The following is a 26,503-nucleotide window of genomic DNA, read 5'->3' on the forward strand; positions in this document are numbered from 1 at the left end:
AATAAGTACTCTTCAATACAGAAAAACTTAATAATACTAAGATCATAAATAAATAAATACAACTTTAAACAAACTAACAGAATTTGTTTTGTTTTTGTAAAAGTTCTTCAGCACATCTTCACTTGATATCAATATTAATGTAATATTTCAGAAGACCATGATGTGCTCTTCTTGGAACTTAAATGCTAATGAATCGTTAGACATGAGATGTCTAAAATTAATCTGTAGGTATGAGCGACCTTTATCTTAATAATTACATCCATGAACAAGTCTGAACTCTGCATATGTAAGTCCAGTTTGATGCCAATGTAAGAGAGCTGCGACGATTATAAGATGCCACAGCTGGTGTGAGGCGCCAATATAATCAAATCGACCTGAAACATTTCATGAAATGAAGAATATGGTGTGAAAAATCATAAATTTTCCTAAAAGTATTCATCAATTCATCAATAAATGATAGCATAAAAAGAGAGAGAGAGAGAGAGAGAGAGAGAGAGAGAGAATAATAAAAAATAAATTTACTTACCTGGCCAAAACTTTTCTGGAAATTTGAAGAGATACACAAGAAACGCCATCAAAGATATAGCATACATTGCTACAATCCGTGGGAAAAAGGTCTGCAACCAGGGAGATAAAGCTATTATGTTGTAGAATACTTATATGTAGAGGCTCTTTCAACTGTTTTATCCACAATAAATACATATATTTTTTCAATATTTTGTTAATTTCTCTCTCAATGATAATTATTTTTTTTATAAAGCTCTTGGTATCAAAACTGAACACTTCTAGTTGTGAAAAAAGTAAGAAACAAAAAATAAAAATAAAAATTAAAGAAAAGAAATCAATCAAAAGAAAAAGAAATCAAAAGAAAGAAATAAAAAAAGGATATTAAGTAAACAAGAAAAGCAAGAAAAAAATGTAACAATGGGTAATAGTACTTGCCATAACAATATCTGTTCCAAATCCACCATGAAGTATAGTCCAGTGAATCGTGGGTACAACTCCTGAAGCAGACCATGAGACAAACAACAAATTGCGGGTCCACTCCCACTCCTCACTCATCAGTCTGACGAGTGAAAAAATTATTAAATTATTTCAAATCAATAGAAGCTCATATGCAAAACTGAAAAAAAAAAAAAAAAAAAAAAAAAAAAAAAAAATATATATATATATATACATATATATATATAACACACAGGAACCCACAGTCGGAGAAAGAATAAACTTCGAATAGAGAATAATCCTATATTTCGGCTATCAACTGTAGCCCTCTTCAGGAAAGTACATAAGATAGAGAACAGAGGGGACTTATAAACTGCAGTAAGAAGAGATGTGGACAGTTGACCTCACTCAGACGCGGGGCTAACTGGGGTGGCGGAGGAGGGAGGGGGTGAGGAGAGGGGAGGATGTAACGTCCGCACGAGCTTATTTATTGCTGCGCGTGTTATCTCCACTTTTTTAGCAATCACCCTGACAATGTCAAAAAAAGTGTTGCCTCTGGCCTTTTTTTGAGGGCTTTCAGGATTTGCAGTCCTCAATTTCTGGACCACGAGATTGAGGTGATCAAATGTCAACTTGAGAAGTTGGCTTATCCTCCTTGGTTTCTGGACCAAGCCCTCAGTAAGGCTAGGGCCAACCATTTTAAAACTTCCGTCCCCTCAAATTTTCACCGCTCCTTTAAGGACATTTTAAAGATTCCATTCAATAATACCATCAGTTCTTCTACTAAATTGTTTCCTCGTGAACGTCTCACTATTGCTTATCACTATCCTAACACCGTACGTAAGCAAATTGTGAACGTTCAACAAAAGCCGAAGGAAGTTGAGTCACCTGGTGTTTATTGTTTGCCCTGCAAAGACTGTGATTTGGTTTACTTGGGTCAAACCGGGAGAGACTTGAACACTAGATTGGCAGAACATAAAAGGTCAATTAGGTATGGGCAGGAAAATTCGGCTGTTTTTCTTCATGTTAAAAATAAGAATCATTCTTTCGACTGGGGTAAGGCCAGATTAGTGTTCAAGTCCCACTGTGGTTTCAGGAGGAAAATAGTCGAATCAGCATTAATTGAGGAATGCCCTAATATTAATATTTCTAAAGGGCAGTGGACACCTGACATTATCTCACGCGCAGCAATAAATAAGCTCGTGCGGACGTTACATCCTCCCCTCTCCTCACCCCCTCCCTCCTCCGCCACCCCAGTTAGCCCCGCGTCTGAGTGAGGTCAACTGTCCACATCTCTTCTTACTGCAGTTTATAAGTCCCCTCTGTTCTCTATCTTATGTACTTTCCTGAAGAGGGCTACAGTTGATAGCCGAAATATAGGATTATTCTCTATTCGAAGTTTATTCTTTCTCCGACTGTGGGTTCCTGTGTGTTATCTACAAATGTGCTACTACATTTCTATTTAGAAATATATATATATATATATATATCATATGCATATATTACTTAAGACTATGGAAATACTCATTCATTCAAACTTACCTCGGTGTTAGGAGAAACACCATGGCACCAGCAAAGAGAACACATACAAAAAGGCTGTATGTATATCTTAACACTATATACTGCAAAATAAAGAAGACAATTTCATAAACATGACATTATCTCTCTAACCCAGTGGTTCCCAAACTTTTTTTTGGCCGCAACCCAAATCCAGATCTGGTGAAGATGTGGCGACCCAAGCATCAAAAAGCAATTTCGAAAGTCTTCTTTTATTGAAAACCAAGTGTAGGGAAGCTTTGGATTGAAAGTATTTTTTTTCTAACAAGGTCTCGCAACCCATTCTTGAACACTTCGCGACCCATGTTTGGGTCGTGACCCATAGTTTGGGAATCGCTGCTCTAACCTAAAGTTCTTATATAATAATAATATATCAAATCAAAACAGATCTAGACATATTTCCAAATAATTTTATATTTCATATACATAAAATAATACCTACTTTATCACACCAAAAGCCATAGTAAATTCCTGAGAGGAAGATGGCAAAAAATGAGGCAGCGATTCCAAATATATCTCTTGACAACCAGATATCATTTGACTCTTTGGAGCAACAATTGAAGGTATGGTATAATGAAGAGAGTATCATACACAGCTGCAGAACAATTAAATTGTAAAATTAACTATATGGTCCATAAAAATGACTAATTATCATCATAACAGGAAACAAATGGGTGATGCATGGGAGAGATGAATATGGGTGGGGGGGGGTGCATGTCTTGGCTGGCTAACTCCCTTATAAGGGGATGAAACTTTTTGGTATATAGATCGATTATCATGAAGTCATAACACCATAAAGGGGCCAATGACAGGGATAGACATGATTTTGACCCATGCTATAGTTCTCACAACACCCAATATTATTTTTTTTTCAAGTGTGTGATACATTACCCTATGCAGTATTTAAATTACAGTTAGGTAATTTTCTTAAACAGGTCAATGAAAAAATTGTCAAAGAACATGAATTCCGTATCATGAAGATTCTGTGTGGGTCAAAAGATTTTGCTTGTGATTGTACCTGTACATGGTGGTCTAATAATATGGATATCGGTGGAAATCATCTCCCTACCATCCACCTTCAAAATATGTCAACATTCTCACCCTCATCTGAAGGTCTGTGGCTAACACTTAGTTTCAAAACCAAACCCAGGATTTCTCTCTATTAATTTCTATCCTATTTCCTAAACTGGGAGTGATCATCACAAAAGATATGTCCCCTGACAAACATATAAACAAAGTTGTTGGCAAAACCTACAATTTGCTAAGGTCAATAAAAGTGGCTTTTACTTACTTGGATGAAAAAAAAAAAAACTAGTCACATTGATAAGGCCTAAATTGGAGTACGCAGCAACACTAAGGTCACCCAATACAAAAAAGAATATTAAGAAGATTGAGAGAATCCATAGAGCAGCTACAAAGATGGCCCCAGAACTATCAAAACTCTTATATGAAGAAAGATTGTTAAAATTGAAGTTGCTGACACTGGAACAAAGAAGAGAAAAAGGTGACTTGTTGACCATTTACAGAATTATGAAAGGCATGGAAGTCCTTGACAGAGAATACTTACTAAATTGGGATAAGAGAAACACAAGAGGAGATGGAAAGAAGTTAAAAAAGGACAATTATAGAAGAAATCTGAAAAAGAACAGCTTTCCCTACAGTGGTGGATGTATGGAACATATTAGATGAGGGAACAGTGTGTGCATAAACAATACAAAAATTTAAGAGCAAACTAGATATGGAGAGATACAAAGATGGGACATCACGAGTACAGCTCCCTTTCCTATAAGATAAAACTAGGTAAATACTTTTGACTCAAGACTTATAGTTATAATGCAAGAAAGGGATGGATGGGATGATTATGCTTTCTTAGACTTACAAAAAGCCTTCGACAAAGTACCACATAAAAAATGATAAAAAAAAATTGTACCTCTCATATGATTCCCATGTCTTATTTTGTAACCAATATGTGAAAGCTCAATTGTTCTATTCTAAAATCTTCTTTGCTTCCTCATCCCACGACTCACTACCCTTCCTTCTATTTTCTCCCGTCCATCTTTGCACACCTTATGACTCCTTCCTTGAACCATCCCTATTCCTCCTCCACTCCTAGTTCTACTTTATCCTTCACTCCCTCCCACTCCTCTCTCAGCTTCTTGTACCCCTTCTCCTTTTCTTTCTCATTTAAACAGTTCACTTTAAGCACCTCCCTACCTTCTGTCCTTTTCCTCTTTCTCCATCTATCCTCCACTCTCAACTTACCTTCCACCAAAAAATTATCTGATATTCCCCCACTCTCTCCCCTTAGAACATGTATATCCTTAACTCTTCCTACTATACTCCTGGTTACCACTATAGTCCATTAACACTCTATCTACCACCCTTCCATCCACCACCCTCTCCCATGTGTACTTATGCTTGACTTTCTTCCTAAACACTGTATTTGCTATCATCAACTCTCTTTCTAGACACATCTCCATCATCTCTCCACTACAATTTTTTCCTGGAACTCCACACTTACCAACCACTCCATCTATTTCCTACCCTATCATTAAGCTCTCCCAATACCACTACATTGACATTTCTCCCTAAGCCCTCTATGCAAAATCTACACAAAAAGCCTCCCTTTCCTCTACACTCTTCTCACTACCAGAACCATATGCACTTACAAATAACCACATCTCCCTTCCCAGTTTCACATTCATCCACATTAACCTTGAAGAAACTTCCACTCCACCACACACTTACCTATCTCTTCACTTATTGGTATAGCCACCCTTTCTCTCCCTCATCCTCTCTTCACTTCCGAGATCCTTCCAACTCTATTCCCAAACTCAAACTCACCCCTCCCTCTCAACTTAGTTTCACTCAATACCAACACATCCCTTTTTCTTCTCACAAATATACTGCCTACCTCTTCACTTTTACTCTCATCTGTACCACATCCACGCACATTAAAAGACCCAAACCTTAGGGTACAGGTTGGAAAACTTCTAGACCCTCTTATGCCTTTACTTTTTTTTAGGAATGTCCCCTTTGGGGCTACAGGGAGGTTGCCTAGTCCTATCCCCATCCCATTTTTGTTGCTTCATATGACTCAAATGGAAAGATTTGGTGGCAGTATTCTTATTCCCCACCACTGGTTTAGGCAAAGAAATCTATATTCAGAGAAATGGTATAGGACAGTAACAAGAGTGGAGGGGGGCAGCATAATGGAGGGACAGTTACAGTATAATAAAGTATCATCATTTCTCTACGAACAGAGATTTCCTCTACCACAGACAAAATTATGTGTGGCTCTGGTCCATAGGGGCACCCCATATAGACCTTAAAGTATCAGCTACATGCTACTTAGCAGCTTTTAACTCCACAATAACATGTAGCCAATGCCCCAGACGGGGGTATTAAATATGAAAGAACATGTATTAAATATGAATTATTAAATACTAAATATGTATTGAATATAAATAGAAGGAAGGGTAGTGAGTGGGGAGTTGAGGAAGCAAAGAAGGTTGTAGAAGACAAGAAGTGAGCTTTCACAATTTGGTTACATAATAGGATGAGGGAATCATATGAGAGGTATAAAGAAATGAGAAGTAAAGCAGAAGATAAAGGAGGCAAAGAGGAGAGCACATGTGAAACAGGGTACGAGTATGACAGAAAACTTTGAAAGTAATAAAAAAAAATTGGAAAGAAATTAAGAGAGGAAGAGGAGGCAAATCAAGTAGAGAAGAAAAGGTTAACAGTGCAGATGGAGAGATGATAATGGAAGAGAAGGAAGTAAGAGGAAGATGGGCAGAGTATTTTAGGGAGTTGCTAAATGTGAAGGAGGATAGGGAGGGAAAGGCAGTTGCAGTGGGAAGTGCTAAGAAAATGACCGTGATGAATGAGGAAAATGGAGGAGAAATAAGGAAAGATGAAGTGAAGGCGATGATGAGAGCAGGTAAGGCACTTGGATTGGATGGATGTCATGAAGAATCTCTGAAAAAAAGTGATGGTCGACTGGCTGGTGAGATTATTTAATCTTTGTTTAAGAATGCTGGAGGACTGGAGGAGTGCCTGTATAGTTCCACTTTACAAGGGAAAAGGGGACAAGTGTGAATGTAATATTTTCAGAGGAATCACATTGTTAAGTGTAGTTGGGAAGGCTTATGGGAGGGTCTTGATTGAGAGGATTAGGAGAGGAACAGAGGGGGTAATTGGTGAGGAACAGTGTGGGTTTAGAACAGGTAGGGGTTGCATAGATCAGATTTTTGTGGTAAGACATATATGTGAGGAAGCTGTACAAAAAGGTAAGGATGTTTTTTGGGTTTTTATGGATCTGGAAAAGCCATAAGGCCTACACTAGGCAGCTCCATATCCATCACCACCTGTCATCCCCATCCACAGTTGTTTAATTGTTTCTTAAAACAACTGATAGTTTCAGCGCTTACTACATGGTTACTGAGTTTATTCCATTCGTCGAACACCCTATTAGTAAACCAATTCTTGCCTATTTCCTTTTTAAATCTAAATTTGTCCAGTTTATAACCATTACTGCGAGTCCTGCCCTGTTGTTTTAATATGATGACCTTGTTTGCTTCACCCTTGTTAAAGCTTTTGATCCACTTGATCACCTCTATTCGATCACCCCATTCTCTGCGTCTTTCCAGAGAGTGTAAGTTAAGGTGCCTAAGCCTCTCTTCATAAGGCAAATTTCTAAGTCCATGTATCATTTTGGTCATTCTTCTCTGTACTGATTCTAGTGAATTGATGTCCATTCTGTAGGATGGAGACCAAAACTGTACCGCATAGTCAACGATGGGTCTAACTATCGCTAGATAGAGTTTAATAGTTACCTCTGCACTTTTATTCATTACCGTCCTAGCAATGAAACCTAATGCTCTGTTAGCTTTAATCCTGGTGCTAATGCACTATTTCCTGGTTTTAAGGTCCGGACTCACCAGAACTCCCAAGTCTCACCTCAGTTTTCTCTAAAAGCGTATTATCTAAGTTGTATCTATTTTCAGGGTTGTGTAGCCCTACGTTTAACATGCTACACTTAGAGATATTGAAGTTCATTTGCCATTTCACCGACCACGTGAACAATTTGTTAAGATCATCCTGCAGAATCTCTGTGTCGTCTCCTGACCTAATTAGGCATCCTATTTTAGTGTCGTCTGCAAACTTACTAACATCACTATTTATCCCATCGTCTAAGTCATTTATGTACACAATGAACAACAAGGGACCCAAAACCAAGCCCTGGGGGACCCCACTAGTAACACTGCCCTACCTAGATTTTGCTCCATTTATGGTGACCTGCTGTTTTCTGTTACTAATCCAAGCTCTAATCCATTGTAGCACTTTTCCTCCTATGTCATGGGCTTTGATTTTATTTAGTAGTCTCTGGTGTGGCACCTTATTGAGTGCTTTGCTAAAGTCGAGGTAAGTAATATCGTAATTATCATTGTTATCTGACGCCTCCTCATGGATGAGGTGGTGCGAGAGGTAGATGCAAGGGCAGGGATTGGTGATGGTTAAAGAAAATGAGAAAAGTGTGAGGTAAACCATTTGTTGTTTGCTGATGACACTGCACTTGTAGCAGGATCAGAGGAGGGTTTGAGGAAGTTAGTGACAGAGTTTGGGAAGGTGTGTGAAAGAAGGAAGTTGAAGATACATGTGGGTAAAAGTAAGGAAATGAATTGTACAAGGGGAGAAAGTGGCAGCAGACTGGAGGTGAGTATAAAGGGAAAGAGACTGGAGGAAGTGGATAGTTTTAGATACTTGGGTGCGAATGTAGCGGGAAAGGTAGGAGTGGAGATGGAGGCAAAATGTAGATTGAAAGAAGCAAGTAAATGCCTCAGGGGATTAAAAAGTGTAATGAGAAATAGATATTTGGGAATGGATGCTATGAGGAGATTGTATAAAGGAGCGATTGTGATGACAACATGCAACATAAAAGAGGAAGAGAGGAGTTTGAATGTGTTTGAGATGAGGTGCCTGAGAAGTATGATAGGGGTTACTAGGCTGGATAGAGTGAGAAATGAGGAGGTGAGGAGAACAGGGGTGGAAAGGGAGTTCGATGATAGGGTTGATGAAAGAGTATTGGGATGGTTTGGATTCATGGAAAGAATGAGTGAAGAAAGACTAGTAGAAGAGGTGTGGAAGGCAGATGTGGAAGGAGTGAAAATGAGGGGGTGACAAAGGGTGAGATGGATAGATGGGGTAAAATGGGCATTGGGAAAGGGGAATATCTGTTGAGGAAGGATGGGAGAGGACAGAAGATAGGGGTGAATGGAGAATGGTTGTGTATGGATGATGCTGTGATGCATGAGGGGGAGTAGTTTGGGGATGGGAGTTGAGGAAGTATGTATGAGAAATAAATTGATACAGGCTGAAGGGATTCTCTCCCTGTCTTTTCCTTTTTTGCATGTAGGGACAGGGGGGGGGGTCACTGATTTGATGAAGCGCCCTTGCTGTGGATGTGCAGTGTCTTGTGACACAGCTTCTGACCCAGGGCAGTGGGCAAGATGCAGGGATGACCTGTCATCCAGGATATGCCAAGATATGAGGGAGGGAAGAGGGTGGAGGGGAGTGGAGTATGTTGAGGATGGAATAGGTGGGATGGCTTTTATGCCTTTGTTTTTTGGCTACCTCCCTTGTAAGGGGGAAAAAGCCTTTGGTATAAGTATTAAATATGAAAAAGTACCTACAATCAACAAACAAAATTAATTTATGAATACACTCAATAAAATAACTAACAAGTTCTAGTGTATGCCCAGCAGCTATGTGGCAATTTGTGTTTTGCATGGCAACACTCAAATATTGGATTACAGTAATGAAGATTTAATGGCCATTGAACAAGTCAGAGCACAAGCGGGGGCAGCTGCAGAGGATGAACCAGAACCACAGCTACACTTAATAAGGAAGATTTTAGATGATGCTATCTCCAAATTCAACAGTGCAATCCATGATATTGTGAATAATATCCAAACTGTGAATGCAGACTAAAATTTGAAAAGAGTCAGGAGTGCTCTCACTGCCTACATGATGCTCTGCAAAAAAAAAAAAAAAAAAAAAAAAAAAAAAAAAAAAAAAAATATATATATATATATATATATATATATATATATATATATATATACACACACACACACACATATACACAGCCTGATGGGATTTCTCCCCATCTCCATTTTTGCATGAGGGAATGAAGAAGTGACTTTATATTTTATAATGCGAATAGTGTAATGCATTGTACATGCAGCAGCTGATTCTGTGTACGAGAATTTTATTTGTACTGAAGTGGTTAATGAACAAATTTCCAGGAACATAACTCATTTGTTAAATGTGGGAAGAGTGTATGTCAAAAAACTAAGTTTTCTGTATGGATGCATCAACAGGAATATCCCTGAAGATGAGACAACCCAAGCTAAAACCATGGACAAATTTAAAACTAGAGATAACAGATGAAGAAAAAGAGGCAGGACCCCATGAGCATTGCTCCTTTCCTTTACACTACAATTAGGTGAATACACAAATACAACCAAGACATAAATCTAGCATTTCTTCCTAGATAAATCTATGGAAAGGCCTGGGCAAAGTTGCAATACTGGAAATCTGATGCCTGAGGTTTGTAACTTTCACTATATATATATATATATATATATATATATACACATATATATATATATATAAAACACACACACAGGGATTTCTTGATCTATGTGAGGGATATATTCCTGAAGGGATCGCGTAATGTAAAAATTGCATAAAGTGAACATGATTACTGTTCTAAACTGTACTCTACATATAAAGTCTGGAGTATTGCATTCAGCTGACATTAAGTTGAAAGATATACAAGTTGTGGGATATCAAACTTATAAAGAAGAAGTTAAGTTTTACTATTGCTTACTTGTACATGTTTATATTAAGCTGCACCATTACATAGCTTCATATTATATGTCACTGGGTAGCTCTGCCTCATGCTCACTGAACCATCCTGCCTCTGACTCCACCTCTGTCTCATGCTCACACAAGAATGCTGTTACAGATTGTTGTTTCTTTTTTTATTGCTTTTCCTTCAGCAACACTTCATAGCAGGCCATTTTGCTCATCACTCCTCTGGTAAATGAATGCTTCTCTCCACATTTGGATAATTTTCTATGAATTTCATTGCTTGCCTCAAGTCCATACATTGGGACAAGTTTGTGGCTGTCAGGGTTCGCTGAGGTTGTTCTTCTGATGCTACTGCCTTCTCCATGAGCTTTTGCTCTAGGGTCAAGGTCTTCCTAGATCTCTTCAATGTACTGCCACTTGCTACAGAAGTCAAAGGGTACTTGGAAGCCATAGTAAAAAAACTGTAGTAAGCCACTGAGAGAGGAGAGTGAAGAGACATTAATACTAGCAGTGTGCAGGTAACAATGAGCTTTAAGCACCACGTGAAGGGACAGTGTTGGTGGTACATATGGGGAACACCTGGTGGCTGCATCACTTATTTAAACCAGGTGCACAACTTTATTTTTTTGACATTGTATCCTAAATAATCTGTGTAATATGAAAAAATGACTAGATTTTTTACCTCGTGTTATTCCAAAATTGCATATTCTAAATACACATGAATAGAGAAATCCATGAGTATATACTATATATATATATATATACACACACACACACACAGGCACACACACACACACACTTTCAACGAACGGACGGCTTGACGAACGCTCTGAAGAAAAGTGCAGATTGTGGATACCAACGCAAAGAGAAGTGCCTTTTTGTATTTGCAGGGGGGGGGGGAAATTGCTCGTGAGGTAGTGGGAAAGTAAGGAAAGAGGAGAGGGGGAGGGATTGCTGGGGAAATGGAAGGAAATGAGGATGTGGAGGACTTGGCCCAGGCAGACGGGCGTAAGGTCAACATGAAACGACCACCGGACCAGCTCAGTGATGACGAAATGGCAAATAAAAATGTAAAGATTAGAAGTATAGAGAGGAGCAATACAGAAGAAAGTGACGAGAATATGTTCCAGGGATTTAAAGAGGGTGGGGGGGACACAACCCCCCCCCCCCCCGACTGATAAGACTAGAGGAGAGAGTTGATAAGGTGATCGAGGACTTGGAGCGTAAGTTAGGTAACGTAGACTCCATTTTCCAAAGAATTGAAAGGTTGGAACAACTAGAGAAGGCTAACAGAAACTTAACTGAAGAAATAGAGGACCTAAAAAGACAGTTAGGAAATGTAAAGGAGGAGAATGAGTAATTGAAGAAGAATAGTAATGAAAACAGAGAGAAAATAGCTACAGAAGCTAAAAATTGGAGAATAACTCAAGAAGGGAATAAGGTTTCATTCACTGACATAGTCAAACAGCAATTGAAAGAACATAATGAAGACTCAGTTATTAAAGTGATGAGACAGAAGGAGAATATAGTAAGAGAATTAGCTGACAAAAAGAAATGTATAATTATATTAGGAATGGAAGAGAAACATAACCCAGATAGAACCGCAAGAATCAAGGAGGAAAATGAAAGAGTAAGCAGTTTATTAAAATTAGTCCAGGAAGATGACCCAGAAATTATAAAGGAAATTGAGGAAAAATTCAGACTCGGAAAATATAGTACAGATAAGACCAGACCAATTAAGATTAAATTCAGGTCACAAACAACAGCAGAGAAAATTCTATCCAAGACAGGGAAACTAGCAACAAATGATCAATATAAAAAGGTATGGATAAAAAGAGAAATGAATAAGGAGGAAAGAGAGGCAGAAAAGCAGAAAAGAATTGAAGCTAAGGCAAAAAACGAGGAAAGAACGGAGTCAGAGAAAGAGAGATTCTATTGGAGAGTAGTGAACATGAAAATAAAGCAGTTCGACATACTAAAGAAAAACATAAGGGAAACAGAGAATACAATGGAAGTGGCAGAAAACTAAGAGTGTCTTACACAAATATAGATGGATTGATAACAGGATTGAATGAACTGAATGATTATTTGAAAGAAAAAGAACCGGACATAATGGGAATTGTAGAAACAAAATTAAAAGGCCCACTACCACCCAACAGTGTAGGACATGATACATACAATTATTGGATTAGAAACAGAGAGAAAAAACAAGGGGGTGGAGTTATGTTCCTGACTAAGAAGGATATAAACGTGAAAGGTGTCATATATGGAAAGAATACAGTAGAGATGATTATGATAGAAGTGGAAGACCGAGATAAGAAGAGCAGAAAATTTGTGATCAATTATGTGCCTCCGAAAACAGCCTCATGGGAGGAGAGTGAACATAAAAGTATGTTAGAGGACACAAAGATAGCATTAACTAAAATAATGGAAGACGGAGGAAGAATAGTTATGATGGGCGACTTTAATTGCAAAGAAATCTGCTGGGAAGAAATGACAGTAAAGAGTGGTGATGACTCATGGGGAAATGCTCTACTTGAGATGATTACTGACCATTCAATGACACAATGGATACAAGAGAACACTAGGTATAGAAATGAAGAAGAACCATCGAGGCTAGACTTAATAATTACATCTGAACCTAGAATAGTGGACAAGATTGAATATAAAACACCAATAGGTAAAAGTGACCACATATTGATTGAACTGGAACTTAATGAAGAAAAATATATGAAAAGAAATGAACAATATAGAAAAGGAAGAATGATGTATGAAAAAACAAACTTTGATAAAATAAGAGAATTCTTCCAACAAGAAAACTGGGAAGAAATATACAAAGAAGAAACAACAGTGGAAGAGAAATGGAATATTTTGACAAAAATTTACAAAAAAGGAGTGGAAAAGTATGTCCCAAGACAAAAACAAGAAAAAGAATATGTAAAATGCTGGTACAACAAAAGTTGTAGGGAGTTAAAGGACAAAAGAGACAAAGCCTGGAACAGATGGAAAAAAGACAGAAGACCTGAAAAATGGAAAATATATACTGGTTATAGAAATGAATATGTACTAAAGTGCAGAGAGGAAAAAAGAAAATATGAAAAAGATGTTATAGAAAAGTGTAAAGATCAACCAAAACTATTCTACAGATTTGTAAACAATAAACTGAAAAACAAACAAGACTTAGAGAAATTAAGACAAGGAGGAGTTGAATACACTGAGGAAATGGAAATGGCAGAAATTATGAACAAACATTTTAAATCAGTGTTTACAAGGGAAAATATACAACCTGAAGAGATTGAGTGGAAGGAAAAAGTCCCCCCTATGGAAGAAATAGAAGTAACAAAGAATGAAATATTGACACACTTGGGTAATTTTGATGTCAGAAAATCGCATGGGCCAGATGAAATAGCAAACTGGATTCTGAAAGAATGCAGGAATGAACTGGCAGACAAAATACAGAGCATAATAAGCAGTTCCTTAAAAGAAGGAAAAGTTCCAGAAGATTGGAAAAAAGCAAATATAGTACCTATATATAAAGGAGGAAATAAAGAAGAACCTACCAACTATAGACCAGTCTCTCTAACAAGTACAATAGCAAAAATATGTGAAAGAATTATCAAAAGTAGATGGGTAAAATACTTGGAAAAAAACAACGTACTAAATCCAAGGCAATTTGGATTCAGACAAGGACGATCATGCGTCACCAATTTAATATGTTTCTATTCAAGGCTAATAGATATAATACAAGAAAGAGATGGATGGGCTGATTGTGCATTTCTAGACCTAAAAAAAGCTTTTGACAAAGTACCACATAAGAAGTTGCTTAAGAAATTAGAATATGAAGGAGGAATACAAGGTAAATTGCTAAATTGGATGGAAGACTTTTTGCAAGAAAGAAAAATGAGAGTAGTGATAAGAGATCAGCACTCAAAATGGAATGAAGTAATAAGCGGTGTCCCGCAGGGAACAGTTCTGGCCCCAATAATGTTTGCTATATATATTAATGATATGGATGAAGGAATTGAAAGCTATATGAGCTTCTTTGCAGATGATGCAAAATTACTGAAAAGAGTGAAAACTGAAGAAGATTGTGAATCACTACAGAGAGATCTAAATAAAGTACAAGAATGGAGTAGGAAGTGGGAGATGGAGTTCAATACAAAAAAGTGTAGTATAATGGAATTTGGAAAAAGCAAAAACAGAATAACAGGATCATATAATTTGGGAAAAGAAGGAATAAAAAAAGTAGAAAATGAGAAGGACCTGGGAGTCATTGTTATGAATAATATGTCACCTGAGAAACATATAAATAAGATTTTTGGAGAAACTTATAATTTAATAAGAACAATCAAAGTGGCATTTACATACCTGGATGAAGAAATGGTGAGGAAAATCCTAATCACCCTGATAAGACCAAGATTGGAATATGCAGCAACGATATGGTCACCAAGTACAAAAAAATGTATAAAAAAACTTGAAAGAATACAAAGAGCAATTACAAAACTGGCACCAACACTCTCAAAACTATCATATGAAGAGAGACTACAAAAACTTAAACTACAGACACTAGAGCAAAGAAGAGAGAGAGGAGATTTGATAGCTATTTACAGAATCATGAAAGGCATAGAAATTACTGATAGAATCTGATAAAATGGGATGACAGAAATACAAGAGGACACGGAAAGAAAATAAAAAAAAGACAGCTATAGAAGAGATTTTAAAAAGAACAGCTTTCCTCACAGAGCAATAGACAGTTGGAACAAGTTAGATGAGAAAGTGGTGTGTGCAAAAACAATACATGAATTTAAAAATAGTTTAGATAAAATGAGATATGAAGACGGGACCCCACGAGCATAGCTCCCCTTCCCGTAAAATACAACTAGGTAAATACAACTAGGTAAATACACTTCAACGAATGGACGGCTTAGAAGACGTTCTGAAGAAAATTGAAGTTTGTGGATCCCAACGCAAAGAGAAGTGCCTATTGTTTTTACAGGGTGGGGGGGAAATTGCTCGTGGAGTAGTAGGAAAGTAGGGAAAGAGGAAAGGGGGAGGGATTACTGAGGGAAATGGAAGGAAATGAGGAAGGAGTAGACTTGGCCCAGGCAGACAGGCGAAAGGTAAACAAAAGGCCTCCCGACGACGACGAAATGTCTAATAAAAATGTAAAGATTAGAAGTATAGATAAGAGCAATACAGTAGAAAGTGATGAGAATATTTTCAAGGGATTTAAAGAGGGTGGGGGGGACACAAACCCCCCCCGACTGACAAGACTAGAGGAGAAGGTTGATAAGGTGATCGAGGACTTGGAGAGTAGGTTAGGTCATATGAACACCATTTTACAAAGGGTTGAAAGATTGGAAGAACTAGAAAAGGCGAATAAAAACTTAACTGATGAAATAGAAGACCTAAAAAGACAGTTAAGAGAAGTAAAGGTGGAGAATGAGGAATTGAAGAATAGTAAAGAAAACAGAGAGACAATAGCTAAAGAAACTAAGAATTGGAAAACAACCCAAGAAGGAAATAAGGTTTCATTCACTGACATAGTCAAACAGCAATTGAAAGAACATACTGAAGACTCAGTTATTAAAGTGATGAGACAAAAGGAGAATATAGTAAGAGATTTAGCAGACAAGAAGAAATGTATAATTATATTAGGAATGGAAGAGAAACACAACACAGATAGAACCACAAGAATCAAAGAGGAAAATGAAAAAGTAAGCCAATTACTAGAATCAGTTCAGGAAGATGAACCAGAAATTATGAAACAAATCGAAGAGAAATTTAGACTCGGAAAGTATAGCACAGACAAGACCAGACCAATTAAGATTAAATTCAAGTCACAAACAACGGCAGAGAATATCTTATCCAAAACAGGGAAACTAGCAACATGTGAACAATATAAAAAGATATGGATAAAAAGGGAAATGAATAAAGAGGAAAGAGAGGAAGAAAAGCAGAAAAGACTGGAAGCTAAGGCAAAAAACGAGAACAGAACGGAGTCAGAGAAAGAGAGATTCTATTGGAGAGTAGTGAACATGAAACTAAGGAAGTTCGACATACAAAAGAAAAACATAAGGGAAACAGAGAACACAATGGAAGTGGCAGAAAACTAAGAGTGTCTTACACAAATATAGATGGATTAATAACAGGATTGAATGAGCTGAATGATTATTTGAAGGAAAAAGAACCGGACATAATGGGAATTGTAGAAACAAAATTAAAAGGCCCACTACCACCCAACAGTGTAGGACATGATGCATACAATTATTGGATTAGAAACAGAGAGAAAAAGCAAGGGGGTGGAGTTATGTTCCTGACTAAGAAGGATATAAACGTGAAAGGTGTCATATATGGAAAGAATACAGTAGAGATGATTATGATAGAAGTGGAAGACAGAGATAAGAAGAGCAGAAAATTTGTGATAAATTATGTGCCTCCAAAAACAGCCTCATGGGAGGAGAGTGAACATAAAAGTATGTTAGAGGACACAAAGATAACATTAAATAAAATAATGGAAGATGGAGGAAGAATAGTTATGATGGGCGACTTTAATTGCAAAGAAATCTGCTGGGAAGAAATGACAGTGAAGGGTGGAGACGACTCATGGGGAAACGCTCTACTTGAGATGATTATTGACCACACAATGACACAATGGATACAGGAGAACACTAGGTATAGAAATGAAGAACCATCGAGACTAGACTTATTAATTACATCTGAACCTAGAATAGTGGACAAGATTGAATATAAAACACCAATAGGTAAAAGTGACCACATATTGATTGAACTGGAACTTAATGAAGAAAAATATATGAAAAGAAATGAACAATATAGAAAAGGAAGAATGATGTATGAAAAAACAAACTTTGATAAAATAAGAGAATTCTTCCAACAAGAAAACTGGGAAGAAATATACAAAGAAGAAACATCAGTGGAAAAGAAATGGAATATTTTGACAAAAATTTACAAACAAGGAGTGGAAAAGTATGTCCCAAGACAAAAACAAGAAAAAGAATATGTAAAATGCTGGTACAACAAAAGTTGTAGGGAGTTAAAAGACAAAAGAGACAAAGCCTGGACCAGATGGAAAAAAGACAGAAGACCTGAAAAATGGAAAATATATACCGGTTATAGAAATGAATATGTACAAACGTGCAGAGAGGAAAAGAGAAAATATGAAAAAGACGTCATAGAAAAATGTAAAGATCAACCAAAACTATTCTACAGATTTGTAAACAATAAACTGAAAAACAAACAGGACTTGGAGAAATTAAGACAAGGGGGAGTTGAATACACTGAGGAAATGGAAATGGCGGAAATTATGAACAAACATTTTAAATCAGTGTTTACAAGGGAGAACATACAACCTGAAGAGATTGAATGGAAAGAGAAAGTCCCCCCTATAGAGGAAATAGAAGTATCAAAGAATGAAATATTGATACACTTGAGTAATCTTGATGTCAGAAAATCGCATGGACCAGATGAAATAGCAAACTGGATTCTGAAAGAATGCAGGAATGAACTGGCAGACAAAATACATAGCATAATAAGCAGTTCCTTGAAAGAAGGAAAAGTTCCAGAAGATTGGAAAAAAGCAAATATAGTACCTATATATAAAGGAGGAAATAAAGAAGAACCTACCAACTATAGACCAGTCTCTCTAACAAGTACAATAGCAAAAATTTGTGAAAGAATTATCAAAAATAGATGGGTAAAATACTTGGAAAAAAACAACGTACTAAATCCAAGGCAATTTGGATTCAGACAAGGACGATCATGCGTCACCAATTTAATATGTTTCTATTCAAGGCTAATAGATATAATACAAGAGATGGATGGGCTGATTGTGCATTTCTAGACCTAAAAAAAGCTTTTGACAAAGTACCACATAAGAAGTTGCTTAAGAAACTAGAATCTGAAGGAGGAATACAAGGTAAATTACTAAATTGGATGGAAGACTTTTTGCAAGAAAGAAAAATGAGAGTAGTGATAAGAAACCAGCACTCAAAATGGAATGAAGTAATAAGCGGTGTCCCGCAGGGAACAGTTCTGGCCCCAATAATGTTTGCTATATATATTAATGATATGGATGAAGGAATTGAAAGCTATATGAGCTTCTTTGCAGACGATGCAAAACTACTGAAAAGAGTGAAAACTGAAGAAGATTGTGAATCACTACAGAGAGATCTAAATAAAGTACAAGAATGGAGTAGGAAGTGGGAGATGGAGTTCAATACAAAAAAGTGTAGTATAATGGAATTTGGAAAAAGCAAAAACAGAATAACAGGATCATATAATTTGGGAGAAGAAGGAATAAAAAAAGTAGAAAATGAGAAGGACCTGGGAGTCATTGTTATGAATAATATGTCACCTGAGAAACATATAAATAAGATTTTTGGAGAAACTTATAATTTAATAAGAACAATTAAAGTGGCATTTACATACCTGGATGAAGAAATGGTGAGGAAAATCCTAATCACCCTGATAAGACCAAGATTAGAATATGCAGCAACGATATGGTCACCAAGTACAAAAAAATGTATAAAAAAACTTGAAAGAATACAAAGAGCAATTACAAAACTGGCACCAACACTCTCAAAACTATCATATGAAGAGAGACTACAAAAACTTGAACTACAGACACTAGAGCAAAGAAGAGAGAGAGGAGATTTGATAGCTATTTACAGAATCATGAAAGGCATAGAAATTACTGATAGAGAGAATCTGATAAAATGGGATGACAGAAATACAAGAGGACACGGAAAGAAAATAAAAAAAGACAGCTATAGAAGAGATTTGAAAAAGAACAGCTTTCCTCACAGAGTAATAGACAGTTGGAACAAGTTAGATGAGAAAGTGGTGTGTGCAAAAACAATACATGAATTTAAAAATTGTTTAGATAAAATGAGAAATGAAGACGGGACCCCACGAGCATAGCTCCCCTTCCCGTAAAATACAACTAGGTAAATACAACTAGGTAAATACACACACAGAATATCAGGAAAATATACAATTGGAACCAAGGAAGTAAAGAAAGTAGGATCCGAAAAAGATTTGGGTGTAATTATCACGAACGACTTGTCCTATGATATACAGATTAACAAAATTGTTGGGGAGACTTACAACTTGCTAAGATCAATAAAAGTGGCATTTACATACTTGGACGAAGACATGATAAAAAAAATATTGGTTACATTGATAAGGCCTAGATTAGAGTATGCGGCGACATTGTGGTCCCCCAGTACCAAAAAGAATATAAAGAAAATAGAAAGAATCCAAAGAGCAGCTACAAAAATGGCACCTGCACTTGCAAACCTATCATACGAGGAAAGATTGGCTAAACTGGAGTTACCGACACTGGAGCAAAGAAGAGAGAGAGGTGACCTACTGACCATCTACAGAATCATGAAAGGCACAGAGATACTTGATAGAGAGAACTTACTTAACTGGGACAAAAGAAACACAAGAGGACATGGAAAGAAAATAAAAAAACATAGCTATAGAAGAGAACTGAAGAAAAACAGTTTTCCACATAGAGTTTTGGACACTTGGAACAAACTGGATAATGAAATAGTATGCGCAAAAACCATTCATGAGTTTAAAAACAAACTAGACACTGCGAGATACAATGGCGGGACATCACGAGCATAGCTCCCCTTCCCGCAAAATACAACTAGGTAAAATACACAAATGAACCACAGGCTGGAAGGAATGTCTATAACGAGCTCTGTAGCACAGTGCTTTTTTGATAAGTTTGGAGGAAACACCTAGTTTTGTATTTCAGGATAGGGAGCTTTGTTTATAGTGACCGAAATGATAAAATAGAGTAATTTCATTTAGTGATCAATACATAAAATGGAAAATGATGAAGGACAAAAATATCGTGAACTAGTGAACAGAAGACTGGATGTAAGTAGGGTTGAATCACCGTTGTCATCCCAAATAGAAGTTGCAACATGGAAACGTTGAGAATTGAATCAAAGGTATGAAAATATTGCATTTTCAGGGTTTGTAAAAGAAAGTCGAATACTACGTAGAAGTTTAGAATTGGAAAGAGAATCAAGGTATAAAAATATCCTAAAAAATCAGGAGATTACAGAATTAATAAATGAAATTATAGATCTGAAAGCTGAATACAGGAGATTACAGAATTAATAAATGCAATTATAGATCTGAAAGCTGAAAACAGGGCAATGTATAGAGAAGTGAACCAGTTGAAAAAAAAAAATGCTGAAACCAATAGAGATTTTGATCTAAAAAAGGAACTAAACAAAGTCAAAAGTGAAAATGAAAGAATGAAAAATGAAGATACAAACAAAAAGGAGGTTTATATAATCATTGGATAAAAATAGAAAGGAGAAACAGGGTGGAGGAATCATGTTTTTGACTAAGAAAGGCTTAAATGTGACAAAGATAACAGAAGGAAATAATAATGTGGAATTATGATAAAAGTTGAAAACAGTGACATGAAAAGTAGAAAATTTGTAGTGATATATGTGCCCCCAAAAATATATTCTTGGACAGAGTGACCATTTCAAAATGTTGGAAGACAAAAAGCATGCATTAAATGAATTACTGAAAGGAGGAAACATAGCAATTATGGGTGACATTAACTCTAAAGAAATATATTGGGAAGAAATGACAGTGAAAGGTGGAGAGGACCTTTGGGGAAATATACTACTGGATATGACCATTTAATACACAAGGAATAACCTAAATTATTCTACAGGTATGTAAATGGTAAATTAAAAGATAAGCAAGAAATAGTGAAACTACGAAGGAATGAGGAATATATAGATGTAGAAATTGCTGAAATTATGAACAAACATCTTAAATCTGTATTCACAATTGAAAATACACATATTTGGGATGAAGGACAGATAGAATGATCCCCCCAATGAAAGAAATAATTGTGACACAAAGAAATAAGGGACCAAATAATAAAAATTGATGTCAGAAAATCACACAGTCCGGATGAAATTGCAAATTGGATACTAAAAGAATGTATAGATGAACTAACATACAAAATGTATAAGATAATAGATTGCTCACCCAAAGAAGGAAAGGTACCACAAGATTGGAAAAATACAAATATTGTACCAATATATAAAGGGGGAGGTAAGGACAACCCAACAAACTATAGACCAGTCTCCCTTACAAGTACAATAGCAAAAATATGTGAAATGAAAAAGTTATCAAAAGTAGATAGATCAAACATCTGGAAGAATATAATATATTGAATCCAAAACAATTTGGCTTTGGACAAGGAAGATCATGTGCCACTAACTTGATCTGTTTTTATTCGAGACTAATAAACATAATGCAAGAAAAGGACAGATGGACTGATTAAGCTTTCCTAGATTTACAAAAGGCTTTTGATAAAGTACCACACAAAAAGCTACCAAGAAAACTCAAAACAACAGGTGTACAAGGAAAGTTATTAAAATAGACGAAAGATTTCTTGAATGGGAGAAAAATGAGGGTGGTATTTAGAGACAAGAACTCAACCTGGGAAGAAATGATAAGTGGAGTCCCACAATGTTCTGTATTAGCTTCGATAATGTTTGCCATATATATAAATGACATGGATGAAGATGTAGACTGTTATATGAACTTCTTTGCAGATGACACAAAACTACTAAAGAGAGTAAATATAGAAAAAGACTGTGAATCACTACAGAGAGACCTGGACAAATTCTGGGAATGGAGCCAAAAGTGGGAAGTGAACTTCAACATCAAGAAATGTAGTATAATGGAGTCTGGAAAAAGTAAAAATAGAATACTGGGGCAATATAATATTGATGCAAAGGAAGTAAAAAAGTTAGCTCTGAAAAGGACCTAGGAGTAATTATTAACAAAGACATGTCATCAGACAAGCATATTAACAAAATAGTCAGAGAAACCTACAGTTTTACTAAAATCAATAAAGGTGGCCTTTAACCACTTCCATATGGTGACGCCTACGTAGGCGTCATGAGGAGCAAGTGATGCCGACGTCGGCGTCTTGATTATATTTATTGTAGTCGTACCTACGTAACCTCCATTCTCTCTAAACTGGCTTCATCATATTTTCTATGGTTATCAAAATTCACGGGTGAAAGATAACGAACAATTGAGCACTGCCTTTATTTTTCATAATGCGATTATTATGACGCAACATCGCACGTCGGGCAGCTAATGCTGCCAGACGTGCGATGTGCCCCGGAGTGAAGAGGTTAACTATTATGACTGGAGTCTTAATCTAAGTTTTATTCCTGACTAATACTTGGACGAGGTAATGGTAAAGAAAATATTAGTCACACTGATAAGACCAAGATTGGAGTATGCTGCAACACTATGGACATCCAGTACAAAAAAGAATATAAATAAATTAGAATCCAAAGAGCAATGACAAAGATGGCACCAACACTTTCAAAATTGACATATGAGCAAAGATTGTCCAAACTGGAACTACCAACCAAAGAGGAGAAAGAGGAGATCTACTGGCCATTTACAGAATCAAGGTATAGAAGTCCTTGACAGAGAAGACTGATTAAAGTGGGATAACAGAAAAACAAGAGGACATGCAAAGAAGCTCAAAAAGGATAGTTATAGAAGAGATCTGAAAAAAAAAAAAAAAAAGTTTCCCACACAGAGTAGTGGATGTCTGGAACAAATTGGTTGAAACAATAGTATATGCAAAAACCATACAAGAATTTAAAAATAAACTAGATGCTGAAAGATACAAAGATGGGTCACTGTGAGCATAGCTCCCTTCCCATGATATACAGATTATGATATACAGATTAACAAAATTGTCGGGGAGACTTACAACTTGCTAAGATCAATAAAAGTGGCGTTTACATACTTGGACGAAGACATGATGAAAAAAATATTGGTTACATTGATAAGGCCTAGATTAGAGTATGCGGCGACATTGTGGTCCCCCAGTACCAAAAAGAATATAAAGAAAATAGAAAGAATCCAAAGAGCAGCTACAAAAATGGCACCTGCACTTGCAAACCTATCATACGAAGAGAGATTGGCTAAACTGGAGTTACCGACACTGGAGCAAAGAAGAGAGAGAGGTGACCTATTGACCATCTACAGAATCATGAAAGGCACAGAGGTACTCGATAGTGAGAGCTTACTTAACTGGGACAAAAGAAACACAAGAGGACATGGAAAGAAAATAAAAAAACATAGCTATAGAAGAGAACTGAAGAAAAACAGTTTTCCTCATAGAGTTTTGGACACTTGGAACAAACTGGACAATGGAATAGTATGCGCAAAAACCATTCATGAGTTTAAAAACAAACTAGACACTGCAAGATACAAAGGCGGGACATCACGAGCATAGCTCCCCTTCCCGCAAAATACAACTAGGTAAATACAACTAGGTAAATATAATACAACTAGGTAAAATACAGATGGACGGTCCAATTCAGAAGTCTGATTATCTGACTATCCGATTAATTGGATTTACATTTGCGAATTGGATAATCGAATTGGACTAATCCCCACCAAACAAATTGGATAATCTCAATCAGACTGCTGAAAATTTAAGGCGATTTGTGATTAATCAAGGTCAACATTGTCTTTTTTTTTGTTTTTTGTTTTTTTTGCAATAACAGTTTGTTATGGTCAACATATGCAACACTTCGATGACTTGCGCATCTTCATAGCTGGGTCTCCCTTCAATAGTGGCATGCATGCATGCGCACGCACAATATGCTACAATATGTGATTCCAACAATGAAACAAGCTCTCCCTAAGGACTTCGGGACCAAGCTAACTGACCTTTCTTGACTATGCCCCTTTTGACAACAAAAGATTCTTGGCATCTCAGGTCAAGCCTCTATCTTGAACAAAAGGCCAGCTGTGTCTCTCAGGTCAGCCACCTGCAACCGATTGGCTGATGCCTCAACCGAAATGACCCAACTTCTCAGGATCCCTCATATGGCAACAACATACTTTCATGAATTGGCAATCTTGTATATAAGTTAATATGTATCTGGCAACCCTCTGAGCTTTCCTGATGGCTTGCCATGTATGTAGTAGTTAGAACAGAACCAATCCTCAAGTGGAGCATTAAAACCAAGAACTCGGCCTGAGTTTTCTTCACCACCAATTCAAATGCAGAGAACACACATTCTACATTCTGGTGGGCAGTAGTGGAATACGTGACTACAAATCTAAATTCTACATTCTGATGGGCAGCTCAAGCACTATGACTACAAAGACTACAAATCTACAACCTACATTCTGATGGGCAACTCAAACACTACAACTACAAAACTTACACCTACATTCTGGTGACCATCAGAGGGATTCGAAGCTACACACTAGCTTCTACAACTGTGGACATCGAAGCAGCAGTGCAACACTAATTACTTCGAAGCATTTTCCAGCATTCAACTTATAAGCCAAAAGCACCGTTGCTCTTAGCTGCATCACCCATAACCCATGCCACTCTAAAGCAAACAATTTAACGACAGCTTCGATCTTCCCTGAAGCATCTTACATATGAGGCAACCCCTCATAGCTGCAGTGCCCGCAACCACGACACGAAGCCCTGGTTCTAGTTCTACACCGATCCCTCTCAGCTGCTTTCTTCACCACCACCATGCCCGCTGCTCCACCACGTCAACATCCAGACGTATTCTTCAGCCCCAATGGAAAATCTCCATCAGAGGCATTTCTCCACCACCACCATGCCTGCTACTCCACCACGTCAACATAGAGATGCATTCTCCAATACCTACAGGGAAATCTCCATCAGAGAAAATTCTCCACCACCCACAATACCCACTGCCTCCACCACGATAACACAGAGATGTTGGACTACCCTTCTCCACCACTGCATGAGTCAGACCATCTTGGATAACATAGTCTCCCTCATTGCATACTTTCGCCTTCTCTCGCAGTTACACACACACTCCAGAAAGCTAGCACCATTACATTCACACCAGGTATCACATTAGGTGAATTCTCACAAAAATTCTCTGACACAGAAACAAAGTCAGTCAGTACCCATAGCGCCAAGACATACAATAGCACAGGTCACGGTCCTCCTCACATAACATGAGAGCACAACATACATCACGCACACAACATCAGTCTCAACAATGCTCTCCTGCAAGAACACAACTGTTTTGTACATATTGTCACAAACCAGGACACCTTGTTAACACATGTTATCACAGATTTCCATCACAACTGAACTGATACTTCGAACTTCGTGGCACATGCTTTCACACAACTGATCGTTGCCATGTCTTACTTGCATGAAGACACCATAGACAAGAATTCCCAGATAGCTCTCCTGCTAGACATTCAAGTACCACATCTCCTGCAAGACATTCATGTAACACATCTCCTGCTAGACATTCACATAACACATCTCCTGCTAGGACAGTCACTCCATACAAAGATATTCCATTTGGAACCTTACCGGTGCACACCCTGGATATCCCAGACATATCTTCAGATTCCTTAACTTTCAATGCTAAGTCAAGTAACACCAAAGTGAAAATATTTATCGACACAGGTTTCCCAGTTAACATCATGACACTACACAGTTTCCACAGATTCTGCACAAAAACAAAAACCCCCCAACATCAACCTATACAATGTATATGGTGTACTTTTCCCAGTCATTGGTAAATTTTCACTAGACATTAGTTACAAAGATGAGTACCCAGCCATTCCAGTTACCACCTACGTAGCTGACGTCCATTTCCCTGCTGATATCCTCATAGGCTTAATAACTGATGAAGCAATATAACACCATCATTTACCCTGCTCAACATGGCATCATAGCTAATCATTTCCTCCCTGCATTGCCATCAGCAAATTCCCCTAAAGTCAACCACATCAATGTGGCCAAGCAGGCAAAATCTAATTTAATGCCAATTAATTCTAGCACAAGTGCTCAAACTAACTCTGCTTCATCACATGAGGATGCTCCAGCTCTTAACTCAGATGGCACCAACACACACACATTCCAATGACTCTACCTCTTCCACTTCACTACCAGCTGTAGACATACATTCCAATCATAAAAGACACGCAAACTCTTCACACATGTCAAAATCAGCAAAATCCAGGACAAGACGCCCTGTAAATAACATTGATGTTT

General features: G+C 37.2%; 1 protein-coding gene across 3 annotated transcripts in view; it reads right to left on the reverse strand.

Moving 5' to 3' along the window:
- Positions 1 to 239: 239 nt before the first annotated feature.
- The window catches only part of LOC143026634 (progestin and adipoQ receptor family member 3), a 67,549-nt gene continuing 41,285 nt past the window's right edge, over positions 240 to 26,503 (reverse strand). For all 3 annotated transcript variants that reach the window (XM_076187358.1, XM_076187359.1, XM_076187360.1), the window contains 5 exons: positions 2,942 to 3,094; positions 2,485 to 2,564; positions 943 to 1,066; positions 527 to 617; positions 240 to 374 (listed from right to left, as the gene is read on the reverse strand). In XM_076187358.1, coding sequence (XP_076043473.1) covers positions 247 to 374; positions 527 to 617; positions 943 to 1,066; positions 2,485 to 2,564; positions 2,942 to 3,094 — 576 coding nt within the window. In that variant the 3' untranslated portion in view covers positions 240 to 246. The remainder of the gene's footprint in view (positions 375 to 526; positions 618 to 942; positions 1,067 to 2,484; positions 2,565 to 2,941; positions 3,095 to 26,503) is intronic.

This window comes from Oratosquilla oratoria, chromosome 6 (assembly GCF_046742065.1).
Source record: "Oratosquilla oratoria isolate Oo_2021 chromosome 6, ASM4674206v1, whole genome shotgun sequence".
Classification (NCBI taxonomy): domain Eukaryota; kingdom Metazoa; phylum Arthropoda; class Malacostraca; order Stomatopoda; family Squillidae; genus Oratosquilla; species Oratosquilla oratoria.